General features: G+C 35.4%; 1 protein-coding gene across 12 annotated transcripts in view; it reads right to left on the bottom strand.

Annotated features, from left to right (window-relative positions):
• Positions 1-22,595, bottom strand: part of WRN (WRN RecQ like helicase) — a 131,069-nt gene that overhangs the window by 90,404 nt on the left and 18,070 nt on the right. For 4 of the 12 annotated variants that reach the window (XM_036249936.1, XM_036249939.1, XM_036249945.1 and 1 more), the window contains exons 1-8: positions 15,461-15,503; positions 14,006-14,116; positions 13,272-13,384; positions 8,309-8,454; positions 7,696-7,844; positions 6,591-6,740; positions 5,287-5,356; positions 64-178 (exon numbers count right to left, since the gene is read on the bottom strand). In XM_036249936.1, the coding sequence (XP_036105829.1) occupies positions 64-178; positions 5,287-5,356; positions 6,591-6,740; positions 7,696-7,844; positions 8,309-8,454; positions 13,272-13,384; positions 14,006-14,098 (836 nt within the window). In that variant the 5' untranslated portion in view covers positions 14,099-14,116; positions 15,461-15,503. Of the gene's footprint in view, positions 1-63; positions 179-1,494; positions 1,554-5,286; positions 5,357-6,590; positions 6,741-7,695; positions 7,845-8,043; positions 8,281-8,308; positions 8,455-13,271; positions 13,385-14,005; positions 14,123-15,460; positions 15,504-22,595 lie in introns of those variants that run through there. The other 8 variants (XM_036249937.1, XM_036249938.1, XM_036249940.1 and 5 more) reach the window with 8 other exon arrangements.

The raw sequence follows: 22,595 nt of genomic DNA, 5'->3' as shown, positions 1-22,595 counted from the left end.
CAGTAATTCCTCATATGCAATAAGAACAAACAGAATTGATTAAAAAACAAATGATAAAAAAACCTCTGGGGATTTTCCAGTTTTCTAAAAGTGTCAGGAAGATGCTTAGCCAGATCCATCATCTCCTCAGAGATTGAAGTCAATTGTTTCTTCACATCACTAGGTAGTATTTCTTCCTCTGGAAAACAAAGAGCCAATATCAATTTGCAAACCACAAAGCAGAGATATTTATTTATTTAAACAGTATTAAGGCTCACATTTTCATTTTCTTTCAATTGCAACAGAAAGACTTCTTTATCCCACCTCCAAATCACTTGTCACTTTACTTCCCCGTCAAATTTTTGCTATTTAAATTTTAGAATAAATTCAAAATGATCTGTATTCATACATATTACAACCCAGTGGTTATGAACCAAGACAGAAAGAGAAGGTAGAAATAAGAATCTGAACCCATCTGCACTATTTTAAAATCAGAAATGTATATAATACCACGTGGGCTGCGTATTAAATACAGTTTGGTAAAACACCGCCTTACCCAACAGCCATTACTTACTGCCCTCATTATCAGTCATCACCGAAATAAAATGCTAGCCTTTCCCATCAATGAACATCTTCCAAACTCTCAACTTCATTCTGTCTGGCACATCATTCTCCTTCTACACCACAAAACCCATTCTCATTTCCCAAACTATTCCCCAGCTTACTCTTCATTATCACTTCTCCTGTCCTTCAAAAAGTTCAGCTCCTCAGAGCAATATAACATCTGCTATTCCTGATTGCTGCAGTTATCTTATGCTCTGAAAACTCACATCCACTCATCCATTGAAGATTTTAGCACCTGGTTCACCATCCTTCCATTCACTACTGCTCCTGTGATAATTCCTAGTGATTTCAACATTCACAGAGATGCTCCACCTAAATGTGGGGCATTTTCAATTCCATGATTCCTCTATTTCCAACAATCTTTTCCTCAACTGACCTCAGCCACCCATTCCCACACTCATACCCCTGACTTCCAATGAAGTCAACCACTTCCAAACTCTAATTGTAAGCATTCCACCTTCTGAACACCAGCATGCTCTTTCTTTGAAACATGATTTCCCCAATACAACAGTTCTTTCACACTTTCAGAACCAATTCCATTGGCTCCGCCTTTTCCTTACCCATTAACCTTCCCATCCCCACTCTTCATTTTCTCTTACTTTCCCTTGCTTACTCATATTACAGTAATCATTTGCTTGTATGGACTCAGATCTTTTGCTCCTATCTTCCTCTGAGGTACTTTTCTGGCTAAACCCCTACTCTAATTAAACCCAGCTTTTTTACCTGCTTGATGCTGGACCCATGCAGCTGAATATAGTTGAAAACAAAACAAACTATGAGGACTCACCTCACTTGGCTTTAAATTCATGACACAGATCTGGCACCTTCAGTAACAATTGTTAATCATTTTCCATTTCCCACTTTCCCACTCTCAAGATGACTATTTCATACCTCTTTCCTCTTTCCAGCCTCCAATGTCAGCTTGTCTCTCTTTTTACTCAGGGAACAAATCACCTCTTATTTCACTAAGAAAATAGAAACAAGAAGAGAACTAACTCATCTTCCCACCCCCAATCTTCCAGTTAGTCTGTATTATTATCACTACTCACATTTACAGCAAAGTTTCTTGAAAGAATTGTCCATACCCTCTGTCTCAAATTTTCTCCTAAACTGACTCTAAGTGAGCGTTCACCCCCACCAGTACAGCTCAGCTGCTTTTGGAAAGGTCACCAGTGGCTTCCCACTGTCAAGTTGAATTGTTGCTTCTAGTTCTTCATCTCATGCAAACTCTCCAAGGTATTTAAAACTGTTGATAAACTCCTCCTAGTTAAACTATTTTCTTCACTTAGCTTTGAACACCACACCTCCTGTACTTGCTTCACCATCACCACTGTCAACCCTCTCAGGCCTCTTTGCTGTGCTGTCATTTGCCTCGATACGCGTGTGCCCTTGATGTCAGCACTGGGGCCTCTTCTGCTCTCTGCTCCACTGACTCCACAGTTGATCTCACCCAGTTCCCAAAGTTACATCTCCAACGTCAACCTCTTCCCTAACTACAGAATCACATTTCCAACTAAGATATCTTCTTAGATATTAATAAGCATTAAAAGTTAGCATGTCCAAAACTTAAATCTAGATTTTTCTCACCAAAACCTACTCTTTCCCATAATCTTTCCACTAACTTATCCCTCCATTCACTCACTTAATCCAACCAAAATATCTTGACTGTTCTCTCAGACTAGACAGACATCTCACCCTTTATGGATAATTCATCACCAAATCCTTCACAATATATACCTTCAAAATATATACAGAATCTACCACTCCTCATCTCTATTGCTACCAGCCTAATCCAAACAATTACTATGTCTGTCTAGACTATTACAATAGCCTCCTGACTTCCCTGCATAAATAGTTGTCTTCTTATAGCAGCCAAAAAAAATCCTTTTAAAATAAAAATTTAATCATGTCATTCTCCTGCTCCAAATCCTGCAAGGCTTTTCCGATCACTCATCATTGTATTTATTTTAATTAATGAAATATGAACTCATAGTTATAGCCTATAAGGCCCTAAATGATCTATCTGGCTCAAGTTCCTTTTCTAGCCTCCTTTCCTACTACTCTCACCTCACCCATTTCACTTCGGTTATACTCAATGTTCCTCACACAAGTCAAGCAAAAGAAGCTTTGCTGTTTCTTTCCTCTATGCCTGCTGTGTCCTGCCCTCGGATATCCATGTGGCTCATTCCCTCTCACTCAGGTCAAATGAAGTGAAGGGGCTTAGACTATGTCATTCAGTGAATTTTCCCAGCAACCGGAACAGGGCCTGAACCATAATATACACTCAACAAATATAGTATAGGATCACATGAATATTCCCTTTCCAAACCAAGCTTATAAAAAAAAAAGTTTACACCTGCTTTCTTAGTCCTCTATTCATATTAGAATGATTTCCACACACATCATTCCACTACTCCACTCTTGCTAAGGCAATCACACCTTCATGTACTGAAGCCTGTGGACCCTTTTCTGTTTTTGTTTTTTGTTGTTACTGTTGTTTTATATTGATTTGTTTTTTTTGTTTGTTTGTTTATTGTGTTGTGTTTTTTTTAGAGACAGAGGGAGAGAAAGATAGAGAAACACCGATGTGAGAACATTATCTGGCTGCCTCCTGCACACCCCCTACCAGGGATCAAGCAGCAACCCAGGCATATGCCCTGACCAGGAATCCAACCAGCAACCTTTCAATGCATGGGATGATGCCCACCCAACTGAGCCACACTAGCCAGGGTAACCCTTTTCTGTTTTAATAGCATATGCCCTAAACGACAACTTTCTCATTGAAATACTCTTGTCACCCAGTGCACCAAAGCTACTGTAGTAAAAGGTTACAAATAATTGCCATGTTGCCAAATCTAATGATTAAATCTGAGTCCTCAGTTTCTCAAACTCTCAGCAGAATTTAAAATAGCTGATAACATCCTCTTATTTAAAACATGTTCACTTGGCCTTCTGCACACCACACCTCCAAATGTCCTTGTATGCCTATGGCTACTCCTCTGGTGTCCCTCCTCCACTCAAACATTAAAAACTAAGGGTTCCTCGAGCTTCTTAGCCTCAGTTCTTTATCTCCAACTCCCAATTCTTTATTTTTAACACAAACTGTCCTCTGAGTTACAGCATATCTAAGTACCTACTAGCCACCTCCACTTTGCTATCTCATAGGCTTCCTTCCTTTAACATCCCTAAAATCAACTGTATGACTCCTCATCCCCAAATCTTGTGCCTCCTCCTCAGTGTTCTTCATCCCTGTTGCTCATGCCAACACAGAAATGATCCTCGGCTCTCGCCATCACATCAAATTCTGTAGAGTCTACTGCTTTATTAAATCTACTCTGAATCAATCCACTTCTCTCCATCCTCAACACAACCAAGTCAGGTCACCATCACCTCTCACTTGGATTACTGGCATACCCTCTTAATAGGTCTTCTTCCCACTGTGACCCTTGCTCTCCTACAATCCATTTTCTGCTCTACAGTCCAAGTTATTACTTAACATAAGTCATGTCACTCCGGAGTTTAAAACCTTCAATAGCTTTAGGAGGATATGTAAACTCCTTAACATGGCTTATCTCTTTTCTTTTTCTGCTTCTCCTTCATTCCTCACCTTGTCATATTCAATAGTTTATCACAATGAACTACTTTCAATTGCCCATAGATACCATGATTTCTCTTACCTCTGAAACTTTGCACCTATTACCCCCTGTGCCTATGACACTTTCTCTTCACTTTTCAGCTAGCTAACTCCTCCTTATATTTCAGGTCTTGCCTTAATCATCACTTTCTCCAGCAAATATTCTTTAATACCTCCAAATATGTACTGGCTGCCTCTCCTATGTGCTAACCATGCCACCTTGTTTTCCCACATCAACAGACTCATCTACCCACACTGCAGTTGTCTTTTTTGTTCATCTAATACCTCCCACAGAACTGGAGGTTTTTCCTCTCAGGAAACAGATTCATGGTTGTCTTGTTCACTACTGTAACCCCATATTGTAAAGCACTCAACAATATTTAATAAATGAACAAATACATATTTAACTACTATATCATTTAGTGCTTATTAGCTATCATCTTGAGAATAAGCCAATATTTTAACAGTGTGAAACAATGTGCAAATATCCTTTTGTTTTCTGATGTTCTGATCTTTTATCCTTTAATAATAAGAAAAAAAACATAATCTTACAATACAAACCAAAACTGGTCATTTGAAGATACCATCTATATATACACCAGGGAAGTTCGAGAAAGGTGAGGTTGACACCTCTGACTTAATAACAGGAAGGGAGGGAGAGAGGTAAGGAAGGAGAAAAGAAAAAAGGAATGGAAATCTTAGTTACAATTCATTGAGATCCTGGTCAAGTTACTTCACTTCAGATGTCACAATATACTTACACATATAATGTAATCTAGAATAAAAGTGAGGGTCAAAGAATGTAGTATTGCAATGAGGGGTACATAGATAAAAAGTAAAAGCAGAAAGTCCTGCTTTGCCACAAGTAACATGCCTGAAACCCAAATCTTTGACCAATTAGATGTTAACCTAATGTCAAAACTGCAGGCACTGAAGAAGATGTAATAATACTAAATACTCTGCACAGGTGTAAAGATTGTCTTTTTGGAGCTAAATCTCACAAAAGAGCCAATTCAAATTTTATCTTTTATTTTTAGATCATAACATACCTTTATTTATGGAAAACAACTGCACATCATCACCTAAAATTTCTAATTTTTGATAAATGATGAGACCAGCCTATGGGAAAAAAGAAAAATGAATAGAGCATACTAGCAATCACCAAAATTATGACCCATCTTTATAAAAATCCAAAACAATGATTCCCAAAGCACACAAAAAGTTGAATTCAACCTATTATGTTATGCACAGATTTAAACTTCTTCATTTATTCACCACACAAATTGTGAGAATGGAGAAAGTAAGTGGTCAATGCTTTAAGATAAAAATTTAAGTTCTCGTGTTTTAACATCTAATATTACAAGCAGGTATCCAATCCAATAACTTACAAATGGAATTTAACAAAATATAGTCAGGTTAGAGAAGTATGTTTTGACTACAGATATCCATTCCACATATCTCATTAAGTCAGCTGGAAATATTAATCAGTGTATAAACAGTCCTTCTTCTAGGTACTGTTGATAGGAACATCAAGTCATATTGATTTTTCATGAATAAAAATGATACAGAATTTGAGCTAATTTGCACAAGTTTTATGATTTTTTTTTTAACAGAACATAAAGGACAATTAACAACCTATTTTCTAACAAAATTATATTTTTGTTTATAAATAAAAGAAATTTGTATTCCTAAAAAATAGATGCAAAAAAAAAGGGGGGGGGGGACGAAAGGTATCCATCTACAAATGAAAGCATAAATTAGGAAAAAATAAATTCACTAGGACGTAAAATATACTTCCTGGAAAAAAAACTCGATAGTGCTATATATAAAGATAAGCCCAGATTTCACTATGTATGAATATATAAATATGAAAATGCATCTGACTAACAGCAGTGAAAGCTAAATCTGGAGGCAATTTTTCTAAACTTTACCACATTTTCAACATAAATATGAGAAATAAGGCCAGTTTCAATATAGAAACTATCTTGTAATTATTTTTATTCTGAAAATGCTTATAAATCAGACACATCATCAATACCATTTGTGCGTACTCAGTCTCAGCTCGTTCGCCTTTCATGTTTTCAGAGAACTCACATTTTTTACATACAGATTAGACATTATTTTGGCTTCATGACAATAAAAATAACTAGTGTTGAACAATCTGTTGATTGGTACTTGTTAATTAATATTGGAAATTAACAGCTTCACTAAATGCTTTCCTAAACATTTTTAATGCCAAACTGACTTAAAATATCTTAGTTGAGTATGTGCCACAACCACAATAAAATTTTTCTAAAGCAATTTATTTTAGGTTTAAAAAATACATCATAGTCTAAAGATCTTTGGTACATACATAAGCATCAGTAGCTGCATATAGTTTCTGGTCCTCAGTGAGAGGATAACTGTTCCAATTGCTACAGCGGATGGACTTGTCTTTCAGAAGCTGTTTACCGAAGAGGTGTTTAACCAAACCATTGAGGCTCCAGGTCTCTGTACATTTTAGCTAGAAGTAATGAACAACCAACAGAGCAAAAATCACTCCCTTTTATTTTCATATATTTTATTTTCATATATTCCTAAATACCACCAAATGACCATGCCACAAATAAAGTTGGAAATATTATACCAAAATGTAAGGCATACATAGTCCTTAATACATTGCCTGTCATAAAAAATTTCATTTGCAGTTTATAAGCATTTAATTCTGGAATTTCCCAAATGTAGTTATTAAAATTCTTGAACTATAAAAGTATTGTTCATGGAAAAATAGTTGAATAGATTGGTAGGCTTTCTACTTCCCAGCCAAATGAATACTTGGCTAAATATGAGAATTTAACATAATGACTACATTAATAAAATATGTGAAATATGGGTGATAGAACTGATGGTCAAACTTCTGCTAAGTGCATCATACCACAAGAGCTGCATTATCTTCTTCCTTAAAAAACAAGTATTGCCCAGCCAGTGTGGCTCAGTGGATTGAGCAGCATTCCACGGACTGAGAGATCCCAGTTTGATTCCCGTAAGGGCAAATGCCCATGTTTTAGGCTCAATCCCCAGTAAGGCGCACGCAGGAGGCAGCTGATGGATGTATCTATCACATATCGATGTTTCTACTCTGTCTCCCTTCCTCTCTCTCTAAAAAATCAATAAAAACATTATTTTTAAAAAAAAGGTATTGGGAACTGATGTAAATGGATTAAAGAGATAAACTTAAAACTAATTAAAACTAATTTGAAAATATATAAAACAAAGGGAGATGCTTCCTTAAAGAAACTATTTGCTAATGGATTAGAACTGAAGGTTTTTGTCATGAAACACTCATTTGGGACTCCTTTATTATAAAAACATACACCTTAAATTACTTTTTCAAAAAGTCTAACATTCAAATAGAAGGGAAATTCTGTGAAACACAAATTTATCTTGTTTGTGAAAAACAGTCTATGTATTATTGCTACCTTTTCATTGGCAACATCTGTTAGTTCCACAAAATTTTTCAATTTGATGTCAAAGTCGCGTAGAAGTTTCCACTGATCTCCTTCAATTCCAACACCTGCCTTTTTAATTGTTTCATTTTCAAGCAACATTTTTAATCCCTGAGGAAAAACTATAACATTTTATTAGTATTTTCATAGGTTCTATCAAGTATGATGGATTTATTTTCTACTTCTGACACATTATATGTCTATATTTAAATTCATGTTCATGTTAAAATGAAGAAATACATTCATTTTGAGTATTTATTTTCTTACTTAAAGCAAAAAGCCCTGACTGATGACAAGAAAAACAGCTAGTTTGAATGCTACCTTTGCTAACACCAACATATATTTCTGGTCATTTTGCCTCTAAATTTCAGTCCTTTACTCTCTGAAGTAGGAATAATATCAGTGTCTGAAAGAGATGTGAAAACTAAATAAATAGGGATATGAATGAATCAGGTAGAACATAAATACTTAAATAAGGTAATGAAAGAAGTCCCAGCAAATTCAAGAGCTTAATTCTATAGGGATAAAATTGACATTATATAATTATCCACCACATAAAAATGAAGCAAAGAGAAGGGATACCAACCTGACATACAGGAAATATGAAACAAGTAACATCTGCTCTCTGACACACACAACTGAATTAGTGCAACTCTGCTCAGTGTCCCTTTACTGTACATTGGTGGCCATTCCATGTCGAATCCTACCACATCTCCATCTGACAGACTCTTGCTGCGGGAAAATGGTGTAAACTAATTACAGTAAAATGTCAACTTCTGCATAACTAAAGACATCATTCAAAAAGTTAAGACAAGCCTTATTTGGTAGAAGATGTCTGTGATACATACAACAGCTAATGAATAGCCAGAAAATATGAACAATTACTTGAAAAGTCAATAAAAAAGACAAATAATTCAATAAAAAAGAGAAAAACATGAACAGGCAATTCCCAAAAGGAAATCCAAATGGCCAATATATCCAAATAAATATGTGAAGACATGAAATCTCACTAGAAACCAGAGAAATACAAATTAAATCTATATAATATCACATCTTTTGACCAGAAAAAATTAAAGCCACACAACATCAAGTACTGAGAAAGATATCTACCAGTGGGACCACTCATATACTGGTGAATTTTTAAATTGACAAAATCCTCTTGGAAAAACCTTTGACAATCTCTAGCTACAGATATATAAACACTATCACCTGGCAAATTTTTCTCATAAACAGATGAAACTCTCATATGTTCACAACCAGACAGAAATGTCTAAGGATGTTTATTACAATACCGTTACTACTGACAAAAATGGAACAAAAGATTGGACAAATTGTGGCACAATGAAATAATAAAATATTATATAAAGGTTAAAATAGAACTATATATACCAAAAATTATCAAAAACATAAAATGTTGAGTGAAAAAGACAAGTAGACAAAATATACATATAAAGTGAAAACATTTTTAAAGGTTTTGAAATAGGCAAAATAATAGTATATTATGTATGTATATGTATACAATATATTTTGTAGTACAAAATTATGCATATTATAGAAAACATATGAGGGACTGCTAAACACTGACCTCATGATAGAAGGTATCTCAGTGGGCTATGAAGGGAAGAATCAGAAAGGATGTACATGGGATTTCAGCAGTATTTTATTATTTCATTTCTTAATAAAGATTTAAATAAAGTGAATATTAAGATGTGATAAAGCTAGGTGGAATATATATATAAGTGCTTATATTATTATCCATACTGTTTATATTTGCATATTTCACAATTTTTAAAAGTTAAAAATATATTTTAAAAACACATTTTAACTCAATTTCTTCTTTGAGTCAAGATGCAATAGCTGTACTCAGAAATACCTTTCCTCCCTGAATAAATACAAAATGGGAAAAAATATATAAAAAATAGTTTTCAGACACTGGACAACAGGCAGTACAGGACTGTGCTCTCTGAGGGAAGGGAAAGAGTGAGCCCTACTGCTGCCCCAGCTCTCTGCCTAGAACACTTTCCAGACAACAGGACAGTGAGGAGAATCCACAGCAGGGCACTGAGTGGGGGAGACAAAGTCAGAGCCAAAGAGGCTGAGGCAGGAGGAAGCTGTGGGTAGAGTTCTGTAGAGGAGGAAGCCAGGCAGGTAAGGACATTCAAGCACAGAGTGAAACTATGAAGCTGGACAAAGAATAGTGAAAAGTGAGCTTAACAATTCCTTGGGCTTACATAGAGGTAAGAGGCATTAAAGTTCTGAAAAGTCAGAGTAGGGATTCTTATTGATCACCTGGGGCAGTCAGCAAAGACTCCAAATGGATCACATCTTATTATATGGCTAAATTAACCCCAGAGTAAAGGCTACTGTAGAAACCTATGCTGATAAAGTTTAAAAGTAAGCCTCAAAATGTAAAGCTAATATTGCCCAACAGAGCAAAGCTCCTGTCTTTGAAGGAAGAAAACAAAATCTAACATTCAACAAGATAAAATCACAATGTCCAATCAAAAATTCCCAGTCACGAGAATAAACAGAAAAATGTGACCCACAGATTAGTATAAAAATCACTTAATAGAAAAAAATAACTAGAATAATGGAATTAATAGATAAGGATATTAAATAGTTATTATAAATATGCAAAATATGTTCAAAGATTTAAAAGAAAACATGAATATGATGAGAGCCAAAATGGAACATATTTGCCCATCCGGTATGGCTCAGTTGGTTGAGCGTCAGTCATCCCATGAACCAGGAGGTCACTGGTTCAATTCCCAGTCAGGACACATGCTCAGATTGCAGGCTTGATCCCCAGTAGGGGGTTTACAGGAGGCAACCAATGGATGTTTCTTTCTCATCTATGATTCTATATCTCTCTCTCTCACTTCCTCTCTCTGAAATCAATAAAAACATATATATTTTTTAAATGGAACATTTGAAAATATGTAACTTCTAGAGAGAAAAATACAATAAAATTAAAAATTCACAAGAAGAGATAACAGCAGAGCAGACACCACAGAAAAAAATAAGTGAACTTGAAGACATGGCAAAAGACACTACTCAAACTGAAACACAGAGAGAAAAAAAGGAAGAAAAACAAAGAAACAAAAATAGACTGAAAGGAAAGAGAGCCTCAGGACCCATGACACAGTATCAAGCAATCTAAATTGTGTATATAGAGAATGCCAGAGGAGAAAAAAGAGTAACAGGATAAAAGAAAAAAACATTTGAAGGAATTTTTCAAATTTGATGAAACTATAAATGATACTGTTGTAATTAACCTACTTATAAATAACAGGAAAGAGGCAAGAGGAAGGCCAAATATTACAGGCATGCCATTTGTGCAGCTTTGTCAGGAAGTTGCAGTTTAACACTCCCCAGGAAGCCACCAGTCTATTCCCCACAGATCTCTGGGGAAGGGACTAGACAGGGGGAGAACAGACACATTCCCAGTAAAGTCTGGGAGACATTGGGAAGGTGCTTGCTGTCAGTCACACCTGGGAACAGGTCATCGGCCAAAGCAGGCATGGCTACTGCAAAGGCATGAAATTTGAGATAGCTAATCCCCTAAACAAAGGAACTTGCTTTCTTGCACTCTTGGCTCCTGGCTCTCTTGGTTCACACTCTCATGCTCCTGCATTCTCCCACATGGCTCACAGCCGCATGGACCCCACACAATGGCCTAATGGACTGCAACCAGCCTAATGCTGTACCAGACCCAATTCCAACATGGAACAGAAGATCTGGACACTGGCTCTGCTTTTAGTTCTACTGAATCCCCAGCTACACATATTTCAGTACTGAACTAAGGGAAATGGGACTTTGGACACCCAGAGATGTAATTCCACACAAATAAAAATCATTCATTTTCCCTCGCAAATCTCAGACAATTATTTTTCTCGAGATACTGTAAGGACCCCACCCCCAGTACCCAGTTGGGAAGGGGACAAATGTGAGGTATAACCTCACACCTGTCAGAATGGCTACCATCAACAAATCATCAAACAACAAGTATTGGCGAGGGTATGGAGAAAAGGGGACTCTAGTACATTGCTGGTGGGAATGCAGACTGGTGCAGCCACTGTGGAAAAACTATGGTGTTACCTCAAAAAGTTAAAAATTGAACTGCCATTTGATCCAGTGATCCCACTTCTAGAAATATACCCTAAAAATAAAAAAGAATATATGTGCCTCTATATTCATAGCAGTACTATTTACAATAGCTAAGATCTGGAAACAAACCAAGTGTCCATCAGTAGATGAGTGGATAAAAAAGCTGTAGTACAGGTACACAATGGAATACTATGCAGTTGTAAGAAAGAAAGGTCTCTTATCCTTTGAGATGGCATGGAAGGACCTGGAGAGTACTATGCTAAGCGAAACAAGCCAAGCAGAGAAAGACAAATATCACATGATCTCACTTATTTGTGGAATATAATGAACTAAACAAACTGATGAACAAAATTAACCCAGAGACACAGAGGTGGGGTACAGACTGACAAACCTCAGAGGAGAGGAGGTTGGGGAGGGGGAAGAGATAAACCACAGAACTTATATGCTTGTATGCATGACCAATGAACATAGACAACAAAGCTGGGGATGGGGCGGGGGAGAAGGGAAGTAGGGTGACAATGGGGGAAAAAGGAGAAACATTTGTAACAAAAACAAATTAATAAAAGAAAAAAAACCACTCAAAGATATAACAACTTAAAAAAAAAAAAGCTTGAATGAATTCCCTATTACTTCTTCTTGTAAAGTGGTTCAAGAGCCTTAAACTTGAATTATTGCAGTATTAACTTAAAAAGACAATATTTTAAAATACTAATAGTCATTTCAAGTGTTAAGAATCATTTGCTATAATTATTTTTAACTAAATGCAACAGAGCCAACCACAACCATTATTCAATACTACTATGTTGGTATGTTAATGAAATATAAAGGGGCACTTAAGAGTTTGAATAATTCTTGCATTTTTTCCCTCAATTCGTGAAATAAACATAATGTATTAGGTAGTTCTGTATATAACATCATTAGTGTAGAAAGTAAAAAATTTAGCTAAAGTAATACAAAGTTTTATGAATGAACAAACAGGCAAACAAGTAATTAAACTCAGTGATTTCAAGTTTTTATTTTAAAAAGAATTAAGCCCTGGCCGGTTTGGCTCAGCAGTTAGAGCGTCAACCTGCGGTCCCAAGAGACCCGGGTTCGGTTCCCGCTAAGGGGGGCGTACCTCGGTTGCAGTTTGTCCCCGGCCCTGGTTGGTTGTGCGGGTGGCGGCCACTCAATGTGTCCCTTTCACGTCGATGTTTCTCTCTCTCTCTGTGTTCCCCTCTCTCCCTCCCACTCTACCTGAACAAAAAATGGAAAAATGTCCTCGGATGAGGATAATAAAAAAAATTGAAAAAAAAGAATTAAAACTTATCAGTCATATTCTACATGTATAATTATCCACTGAACACACCTCAACTGCAAAACTCAATATACTTCAAATATTACCACATTAGTAATATTTAAGGGTCCAAATTCTAATGGAACTAGGAATTCAAATCGCTTACCTAATATCTTCTGATAGGAAAGAACAATCACTAGGTTCATAGCTGTATACAATGGATCCAGTGAATTCCAGGAAGGGGAGGTCATCTTCAAAAACACTCTTCTGAATAGTTGCCTTGAGATCAATAAAATTCCAAAAAGGAACAAACAAGGTTCACATTAAATAATAATTGTTCATTGAAATAATAAAGCTCCCTGAAGCATTCAAATTATAGTTCTAAGTTTTATTAACTAATGCTTTATAGACTAATGAAGTCATAAGGACAGTGTGACATAGATAAAGCCATCCACAGTAAAGTTATTTTTCTAACAAGTTTATATGCACACTTCTAATGCTATTTTCATAAAAACATTTATTTTATTGATTTTTTTCCTGTAATTATATTCTAGATGTAATAATGTTGCCGTAAAATGCTGAAGACTGGTTGGTGGATCTTAAATCTATGAGGACCTAAACTTGCTGAACCACAAAAATTCAGCAAAGTAAATATTGTCGGTAAGGTCAACCATGCAAACTAGATTAAAAAAAAAGGAAAGCAGAGTAATGATTCTCATTTTATAAACCCAATCCAAATGTCATCCCACTCCCCATTCAATGACTAGATTCTAGTTCATTCACACAATAGCTGCTCTAACTTAAATAATCACCTGAGGTTTAAAAGTAAGGAATGACTCACTGTACAGTCAAATTTACATAAAATTTCCCATCCGAAGGAATAACTGATGAACTGCCTACCTTTCTTTCTTCTACAGTACATCTCTTATTCTGCATAGACATCCATTCAGGAAGTTTCCTCTGCTGTAGACGGTCCAATATTTTTTCATTCATCTTTAAAAGATTCTGTTGCTTAATCCAAAAAACATTACATTGTGAATAAATAAAATACAATCTTTGAAGAAAACTCAGCAATAGCCTGTTGATATTATTAAAGAAACAAAACATACATATGTAAAGTCAGTTATAGCATCTAGGCCTAAATATAGGATATGACAGATAGAATCGCAAAAGAAAAAGAAATAGATATAAATATGCCAGATCTAATAACTATACATTTAGTATTTCTTCTTTTTAAAATAAGTGAGCCAGTTTAACTGATTTCTAAGGTTCTAGCAGTTTCAAAATCCTATTCTCTGATTTTGCTCCTTTCAAAGAATAATCTTTATCTCGTTAACAATGAGATTCCTGCCCTGGCCGGTTTGGCTCAGCGGTTGGAGCGTCGGCCTGCGGTACAGAGAGACCCAGGTTCGGTTCCCACTAAGGGCGCGTACCTCGGTTGCAGTTTGTCCCCAGCCCTGGCTGGTTGTGCGGGTGGCAGCCACTTGATGTGTCCCTTCACATCTATGTTTCTCTCTCTCTCTCTTCCTCTCTCTCCCTCCCGCTCTATCTGAACAAAAAATGGAAAAATGTCCTTGGGTGAGGATCAAAACAAAACAAAACAAAACAAAACAAAACAAAAAAACAATGAGATTCCTTGGGTGTATAAACTGCTATAAATTTTTTTCTTTTTATTTATTTATTTATTTTTTTTTTTAATTTTATTTTTGTTACAGATGTTTCTCCTTTTTTACCCCATTGACACCCTCCTCCCCATCCCCACCACCTCGTCCCCGGCTTTATTGTCCATGTCCATTGGTTATGCGTACATGCATAAAGTTCTGTGGTTTATCTCTTCCCACCCCCCACCACCCCCTCTTCTGAGGGTTGTCAGTCTGTACCTACTTCTGTGTTTCTGGGTCTACCCTATTCCTCAGACTGTTATGTTCATTATATTCCATATGTAAGTGGTATTTGTCTTTTTCTGCTTGGCTTGTTTCACTTAGGATAAGACTTTCCAGGTCCCTCCATGTCATCTCAAAGGATAAGAGATCTTTCTTTCTTACAGCTGCATAGTGCTCCATTGTGTATATGTACCACTGCTTTTTTATCCATTCATCTACTGATGGACACTTGGGCTGTTTCCAGTTCTTAGCTATTGTAAATAGTGCTGCTATAAACATGGGGGTACATATATTCTTTCTGATTGGTGTTTCAGGCTTCTTAGGGTATATTCCTAGAAGCGGGATCACTGGGTCAAATGGAAGTTCAATTTTTAATTTTTTGAGGTAACACCATATTGTTTTCCATAATGACTGCACCAGTCTGCATTCCCACCAGCAGTGCACTAGAGTCCCCTTTTCTCCACACACTCACCAACACTTGTTGTTTGATGATTTGTTGATGGCGGCCATTCTGACAGGTGTGAGGTGATACCTCATTGTTGTTTTAATTTGCAACTCTCTGATGATTAGTGATGTTGAGCATTTCTTCATATGTCTCTTGGCCATTTGTATGTCCTGTTTGGAGAGGTGTTTATTTAGGTCCTCTGCCCATTTTTTAATTGGGTTCTTTGTCTTCATTTTGTTGAGTTGTATGAGTACTCTATATATTTTGGAAATTAACCCCTTATCTGATGTATCATTGGCAATGATGTTCTCCCATATAGTGGGTTTCCTTTCCATTTTGATGGTTGTTTCTTTTGCTGTGCAGAAGCATTTTACTTTAATGTAGTCCCATGTGTTCATTTTTTCTTTGTTTCTGTTGCCTTAGGTGATGTATCAGTGAAAATTCTGCTGCGTATGATGTCCGAAATTTTGTTGCCTACATTTCCTTTTAGAATTTTTATGGATTCACGGGTCACATTTAAGTCTTTTATCCATTTTGAGTTTATTTTTGTGTATGGTATAAGTTGATGGTCTAGTTTCATTTTTTGGCATGTAGTGCTATAAATTTTTGACATCTTTAATTTTCTTATCAACTGTCCTAAGAGCTAAGTAAACTCAGCAAACTGTCAGAGTTGTTCACATGTCTACTTACAAAGGAATTTTGAGACAGATAACAGCTTTTCTATACTAAGGGTTTTTTTTATTTGGTTGGTTGGTTTGGGTTTTTTTGTTCATTTGTTTGCTCTTGGCCTAGCAAGTGAACAAGTTTCCTGAAGAATGAGAGTTTCCTAGAGAATGTTTTTTGAAAAATCTGTTACTAGCCTTGAGGGCTCTCTCCTCAGTATAAATCGAACTTCAAGAATGCTTATGGAAAACAATGAATGGAAGAACCATGATATACTCTTTCTGTTAAAGGTAAAATGAATCCATACCCTCATGTGACTTATACTAAATTGAAGTAGCCTTAGTTCTTAAGAAAATTCTTCAAACCCCAACCCTAGTTCTGATTATTTCAGATTTCTATTAAAGGGGCAGCTGTTTTGAATATACACCTGCAGATTCTTATGATGAAACATGGCATTAATATGAAATAATCAAAACAACTATTTATGATTTAGGGATAGCCTGTCATCCCTATTGATATTCAGCAACATAAACACTGAAGAAATTGAACAATATCTAACAAGTATCCATTTTAATCGCTCATTTTCCCAAGCATAATCCCCACCCCCCAATTGAGAATATTGGTAATTTATGGAAGAAAAACGTTAAAGAGTACTTTAGCAAAAGTTTCCATATAGAACAAACTCCACCACTCTTATGTATCATTGGGAGGGAAGGGGTTAACAGCAGGCTAATAACCCACTCTCCCTACTAGGGGAGGAGAAAAAAAAAAAAACCTCAACCAGCCCAGGCCCAGTAGCTCAGGTGGTTAGAGCACGGTCCCTATGCACCAAGGTTACAGTTAGGCCACATACAAGAATCAACCAATGAATGCATAAATAAGTGGAACAAATGGATGTTTTTCCTTCTTTTCCCCCTCCCCCCGCTGCTTCCTCTCTCTCTCAAATTTTTTAATTAAAAATAAAAAACTACATGACTTCAACCAGGATCCTAGTAAACATTCTAATCACCTCAAACCAGATAGTAGCCTTGTAAACCTAACAATGGTATTTATAACAGAAAAATACCAAAGAGTACGTACCTATCTAGATAGTAAAGTATGCAGTGTGATTAAGAAAATAAAAAACAGGAGATCCAAAACCAAAACATCTTCCTTTGTGTAATTATTTTGCTCAAAACTATTATGTTATTTCAAATCCATAAATGTCCTAATGCAGAAAAAAAAACATTTTTGGAATCTGTGTCTAACCACTTGGGGTTCCTCAAGAAAAAAAAAGGGGAATATTTTATCTGTATTTGGTGCTTCCCTTTATTCTTTGAATCATCAGCAAAATTAGGCATTGGGTAAGATCTATGATTCACTAAATCATAATTGACAATTCAAGTCCTGAATGTTACCACATGCATTATATGTAATAAGATAAACTATGTAAAAATATACATGCTTTATTCACTGTAAAGCATTATACAAATGTTAGTGGTTATTAATAAGCTTATATTTTCCACAAATGAAAACCCTTGACAGGAGAGCCAAGTTGGTCCCAATGTGTGTGTGTGTGTGTGTGTGTGTGTGTGTGTGTGTGTGTGTGTGTAGTCTGTTCTTAATCTTAAAATATATTTTATAAAGCTAGGAAACAAGTTGTTGCTATACACAGAGTAGATCATTTGCAAAACTGCCAGAAAAGTGAAGTTTCTGCAAATAATACACAACTCTACAAAAACAAACTATAAAATCTTGGAATTCTGTAAGTAACTCATTCAGACTGCAAAACAAAAATAAACTTTAATACCTCTCCTTACAGCCACCAACAACACTAAAATATTTTAATTTGAAATGTCTAATTTTTAGATGTAAATACTCTCTTTTGCACATAAAATTCTGTCTAGATGCTTCCAAGCAAACAACTGAAAGTAAGCTTCTGTACAAACCTAACATCTTTGTCAAATTCACTTAGATCTTGGGACAGAAAAAAAGGCATAGAGTAAATTAAAAGTTGTAGAATAATTTGCAAGAGGGAAATTCTTCAAAACATGAGGGTTTTAATCCTTGATCAGATAGATTTTTCTTGGAAGGGATAATCAATGAATAATATAATTTTTATTTATATATTTAGCTGTTACGTTATTGAGTACAAACTTTAACACATCATTTTCTAAAACCAATTCTTATCATTTCATAATGCTTTATGTTGTAACATTAAAGGATCTTAAATTCCTCTTTGAAGAAAGTAATGTGCTTTGATTTGCTTTGAACTTCCCTGAAATCATCTTGCCTATCCCTTTAATTCTATCTGTCACTTTTCAACCTGTATCACTTTTTTAAAGACTGTCTTTAAATAACATACACTTGAAATTTTTGTTGTTTTTTTTTTGTTTGTTTGTTTTGAATAGCCCAATTTGAACATGTCTGTCTACCAATGGGGAACTTCATCTCATTCACAGTTAGTGTGAGAATTTGAGTTTTCCCTTTCATCTTACTTTGATTAGTATTTCTCTTACTTTCTTCAGTTTCCTCTTATCCTTTTTTTTTTTTTTTTAAATGTTTTTATTGGCTTTTTAGAGAGAGAAGAAGGGAGAGAGAGAAACATCAATGTATGGCTCAGTGGACTGAGCCACCTCCTATGGACTGAGAAGTCCCAGTTTGAGTACTGGTCAGGGCACATGCCCTGGTTGTGGGCTCAATCCCCAGTAGGAGGCATGCAGGAGTAGCTGATAGATGTTTCTCTCTCACATTGATGTTTCTCTCTCTCCCTTCCTCCCTCTCTATAAAGCCAATAAAAACATTTTTTTTTTAAAGTCCATCCTACTATTACTATACTATCTCAGCCAAATAATAAAACGAATTCCCTTCCCCACCAAGACCCTATGTTTGCATCATCCCTCTCTACCTAGCAAGACAAAACTCTTAGAATGTCCTTACTTCCTTACCCTTCAAACTACTGTTTTTTGCTGATATGTGGTTAGTTTTCTTAGTATTGCTCTTATATTTCAAGAATCCTTACTATTTTCTAAACATTTACATTAAATCGCACCATCTATTTCAATATGAATGTATCTATAAATGTAAATGTTTGTAAATGTATATATTGCTTACTATATATACTATAGTTTGCTCTTCCCTTAATTTTACCCTACCTTGAATATCATTTCTGACTCAGTTGATTAGCAGACTTTTTCATTTTCTTCAGATAGAAAATGTAGATAATAAACTCTAATCCCTGCATGTCAAAATAAATTTTTTCAAATAGGAGAATGATATATTAACTCAATGTAACAGACTTTCAGTGGTTTGCAGGTGTTCTCTTAATGTCTTCTACCTTTTAATGTTGAAATAAGAAGTCCATTATTGCCCTGGCCAGTGGCTCAGCTGGAGCATCCTCCCATACACCACAAAGGTTGCAGGTCCAATCCCCAGCCTAGATGCATACTAGAGGCAGCCAATGGATGTTTCTCTCTAGTATCCATGCTTCTCCCTCCTTCTCTCCATTCCTCTCTCTAAAATCAATTTAAAAAAAACGTATCGTTGAGTGAGGATTTTAAAAAATAATAATAAATCCATTGTTTTTCTGATGCTTTTTTCAGTTGTGAGTAATCTCTTTCCCATCTGGGAGCTTGAAAGACTCTCAAAGATTTTTATATTTTAAAGGTCTTAAGTGTACATTCTATTCTCCTTAGGATCAATGAATCCTTGGGATCAGTGAGTCCTTGGGAAGGACTCCTTTCCAAGTCTTTTCTTAAGATTAAAAAAATTTCCCCTTGTTATGAGTTGAACTATATCTTCCCCCAAAAAAGGTGCTGGAGTTCTAACCCTCAGTACCGCAGAATGTGATTTAACCTGGAGATAGAGCCTTCACAGAGGTAATCGAAGGTAAATGAAGTCATTAGAGTGGTTCCTAATCCAAAATTAATGGTATTCTAATAAAAAGGGGAAATTTGTACACAGAGACATACATGCATAGAGGGAAGATGATGTGAAAACACATGGAGAAGACAGTAATCCACAAGCCATGGAAAGAAGACCTGAAACAGATCCTTCACAGCCCTCAGAAAGAACCAACTCTACCAACAACTACAAAACTGTGGGACAAGAAATTTCTGTACCTAGTTTGTGTACTTAATTATGGCCAGCTGTACAAACTAATATACCCCTATTACTAAGTTATCAATTGCCATATCCATTCTTTTATTTCCTCCTATAGCACTTACTCACATGCTAGTAGATTTCTTTCTGCATGAATTTCTTCTTCCAGTCTCTATTTTTCCCTTCCTGACTACCACCTCTTTAATTTTGTTCTGTATTTTAAGATACTTCTTTCACTTCATTTGCAAGACTTTAATTTCACTCTCAATAGTAATACTCTTCTTTCAGTTTGTCAACAGAATTTTTATAATGTTAGGATCTTGATTGTTAGTTCCAGAAAGTTCTTTCGTCTTCTAGTTGAGTCTCCCTAAATGTGCTTATCATTTCTTTCTTTTGCAGAAGTTATAATCTAAATATTTCAAAGATCTGTTTCAATAGGAGTTTCCTATTCTATATGTTCTATTGTTGTTTCCACTAATGCTGGATTTCTTAGGTGGACTATTATTTTACTTGGCTTGTATAACTCCATTTACCATCAGCAGTTATCAGCTCTGTGTCCCTCAGGAAGCTGCAAACAAAGGACCAAGAGACTGTAAATTTTCTACTGAAGCATCGGGAGGTTGTTTCTCTATTTACAGGTCTCCAAATTTATAATCTCAAGGTCTAGCCCAAGAGTGCATTGAGCCCACCAGTATACCTCTTCTGGAAGTCCTCTGACAGGAAAAATCAAGTAAGCTTCCTTGGACCAATCAGTTGTTCAGTTTATTCTACAAATATCTCTTTAATTTTCAGCCATATTTGTTCTACCACATTAATTCTATTGAATATTTTATTTAGGAAATTATGTTTTAACTCCTTTCCTATCCTTGAATTTTGCTTTTCCATCATTTTCAGTTGTTTAATAAACACATGTTCCATTGAATCCATTAATAAAATTTAAAGGGACTTTAAATTCTTTCTTTGTTTACAAATTATTTTTTATCAAGGGTCAACTAGTCAGTTTAGTGAGCTTGATATCTGTTGATTTTTTTCAAATACATGACTCTCAGTTGCTCATTTAGTTTATAAATGAAGGTCTACATCAGGAGTTGACATTTTCAAATGCATGGCACATTTAGAAATGAATATATTTTTATGGCACACTGGAAAGGGCAACTGGGAATGTGAATATAAAATTTTATAAAACTTTTATTATATCTTCTTTATAAACTTAAAATTTTCAAACTCTTTAAATAAAAAACAAAATTGTTTAGATGAACATAATTTTTATATATTAGGTTTTATGCTTAAAAAGTCTACACACAACTTCTAATTAAGACCTTTTAAAAACATTTTCTTAATATTCTATATAGCAGCCATTGCAAAGAAGCTTCATTAGCAGAGGCGGTAGCAGATGGCAAAAGAGGAGGTGGCTTTGCTCCAATATACTAAAAATTCCTTTTTCATTATTAACCCGCATTCCAACAATTCAATCTCTTTAAATTATGCTTCAAGAGTGCTAAAATCTTTAAATCTAATAGTTTTTCCCTTTCTTCTACTGAGAAGTATGTTAATTCCTTCTGATGATATAAGTTTTGACTGCAAATGAATTTTTTTATATCAAGTATTTCAATATAATGCTAAAGCTGTCTCAGGCACACACTGACTTTAATTAATTCTTCTTTAGGATTCAAATAACACCAAATAAACATCACTTCTAAAACTATTTTAATTTCACTCTCCCAACACTGAATTATTACTCTGAACCCATAAACTTTGTCAGTACACGTTAATTTATTTCCACACATGATCATTGCACTTTTAAGTTAATTCAAGTGCTCAAAATGTCGGTTAAGGGTATCATTTTTTGAAGCCAATAACTATACTTCAACAAATCTGCAAAGTGAGAATCATTCACATACAATAATTTGAGTTTTTCCTTTTAGTTTATAAATCTTCCTTTAGACTGCTGACACACTTTAGCAATGAAATAGTTAATCACATTTATTCACCTAATGCTGATAAGAAGGCACTGTAGCAGCTTGGATTTCATTAGGTTCACCATTTTTATGATATCTTTGAATGTGGAATTCAGAACTATAGGCAAATTTTATTATTACAAGAGCTTCTCTGTGAATAAGACAATATTAGTTTTTTTAATGTTGAACTTCAGGTAAAGCCTTTATACCTTCCTATTACTGCCAGTTCCAAACTTCCACTGTTCCATAATATCTTGTTTCAAAACATTCATTTTTTTCACTTTGAACATTTCATCCTCAGTTGATATGGAACTTCTCTACCAAGAAAATAATGTTTTTCCAGGTGCTTTCTTCAAGAATTCTATACAGCCTTGTAATTGAGGGACACTGCCAATATTTATGGATCCCCATCTGCAAGGAACCCCTTTTCATTAAATGATCTTCTGGATTACCATTATCTT

Source organism: Molossus molossus, unplaced genomic scaffold, assembly GCF_014108415.1.
Source record: "Molossus molossus isolate mMolMol1 unplaced genomic scaffold, mMolMol1.p scaffold_m16_p_9, whole genome shotgun sequence".
NCBI lineage: Eukaryota > Metazoa > Chordata > Mammalia > Chiroptera > Molossidae > Molossus > Molossus molossus.
Note: the sequence above shows the minus strand (reverse complement) of the source record. Positions and strands in the feature narration are given on the sequence as shown.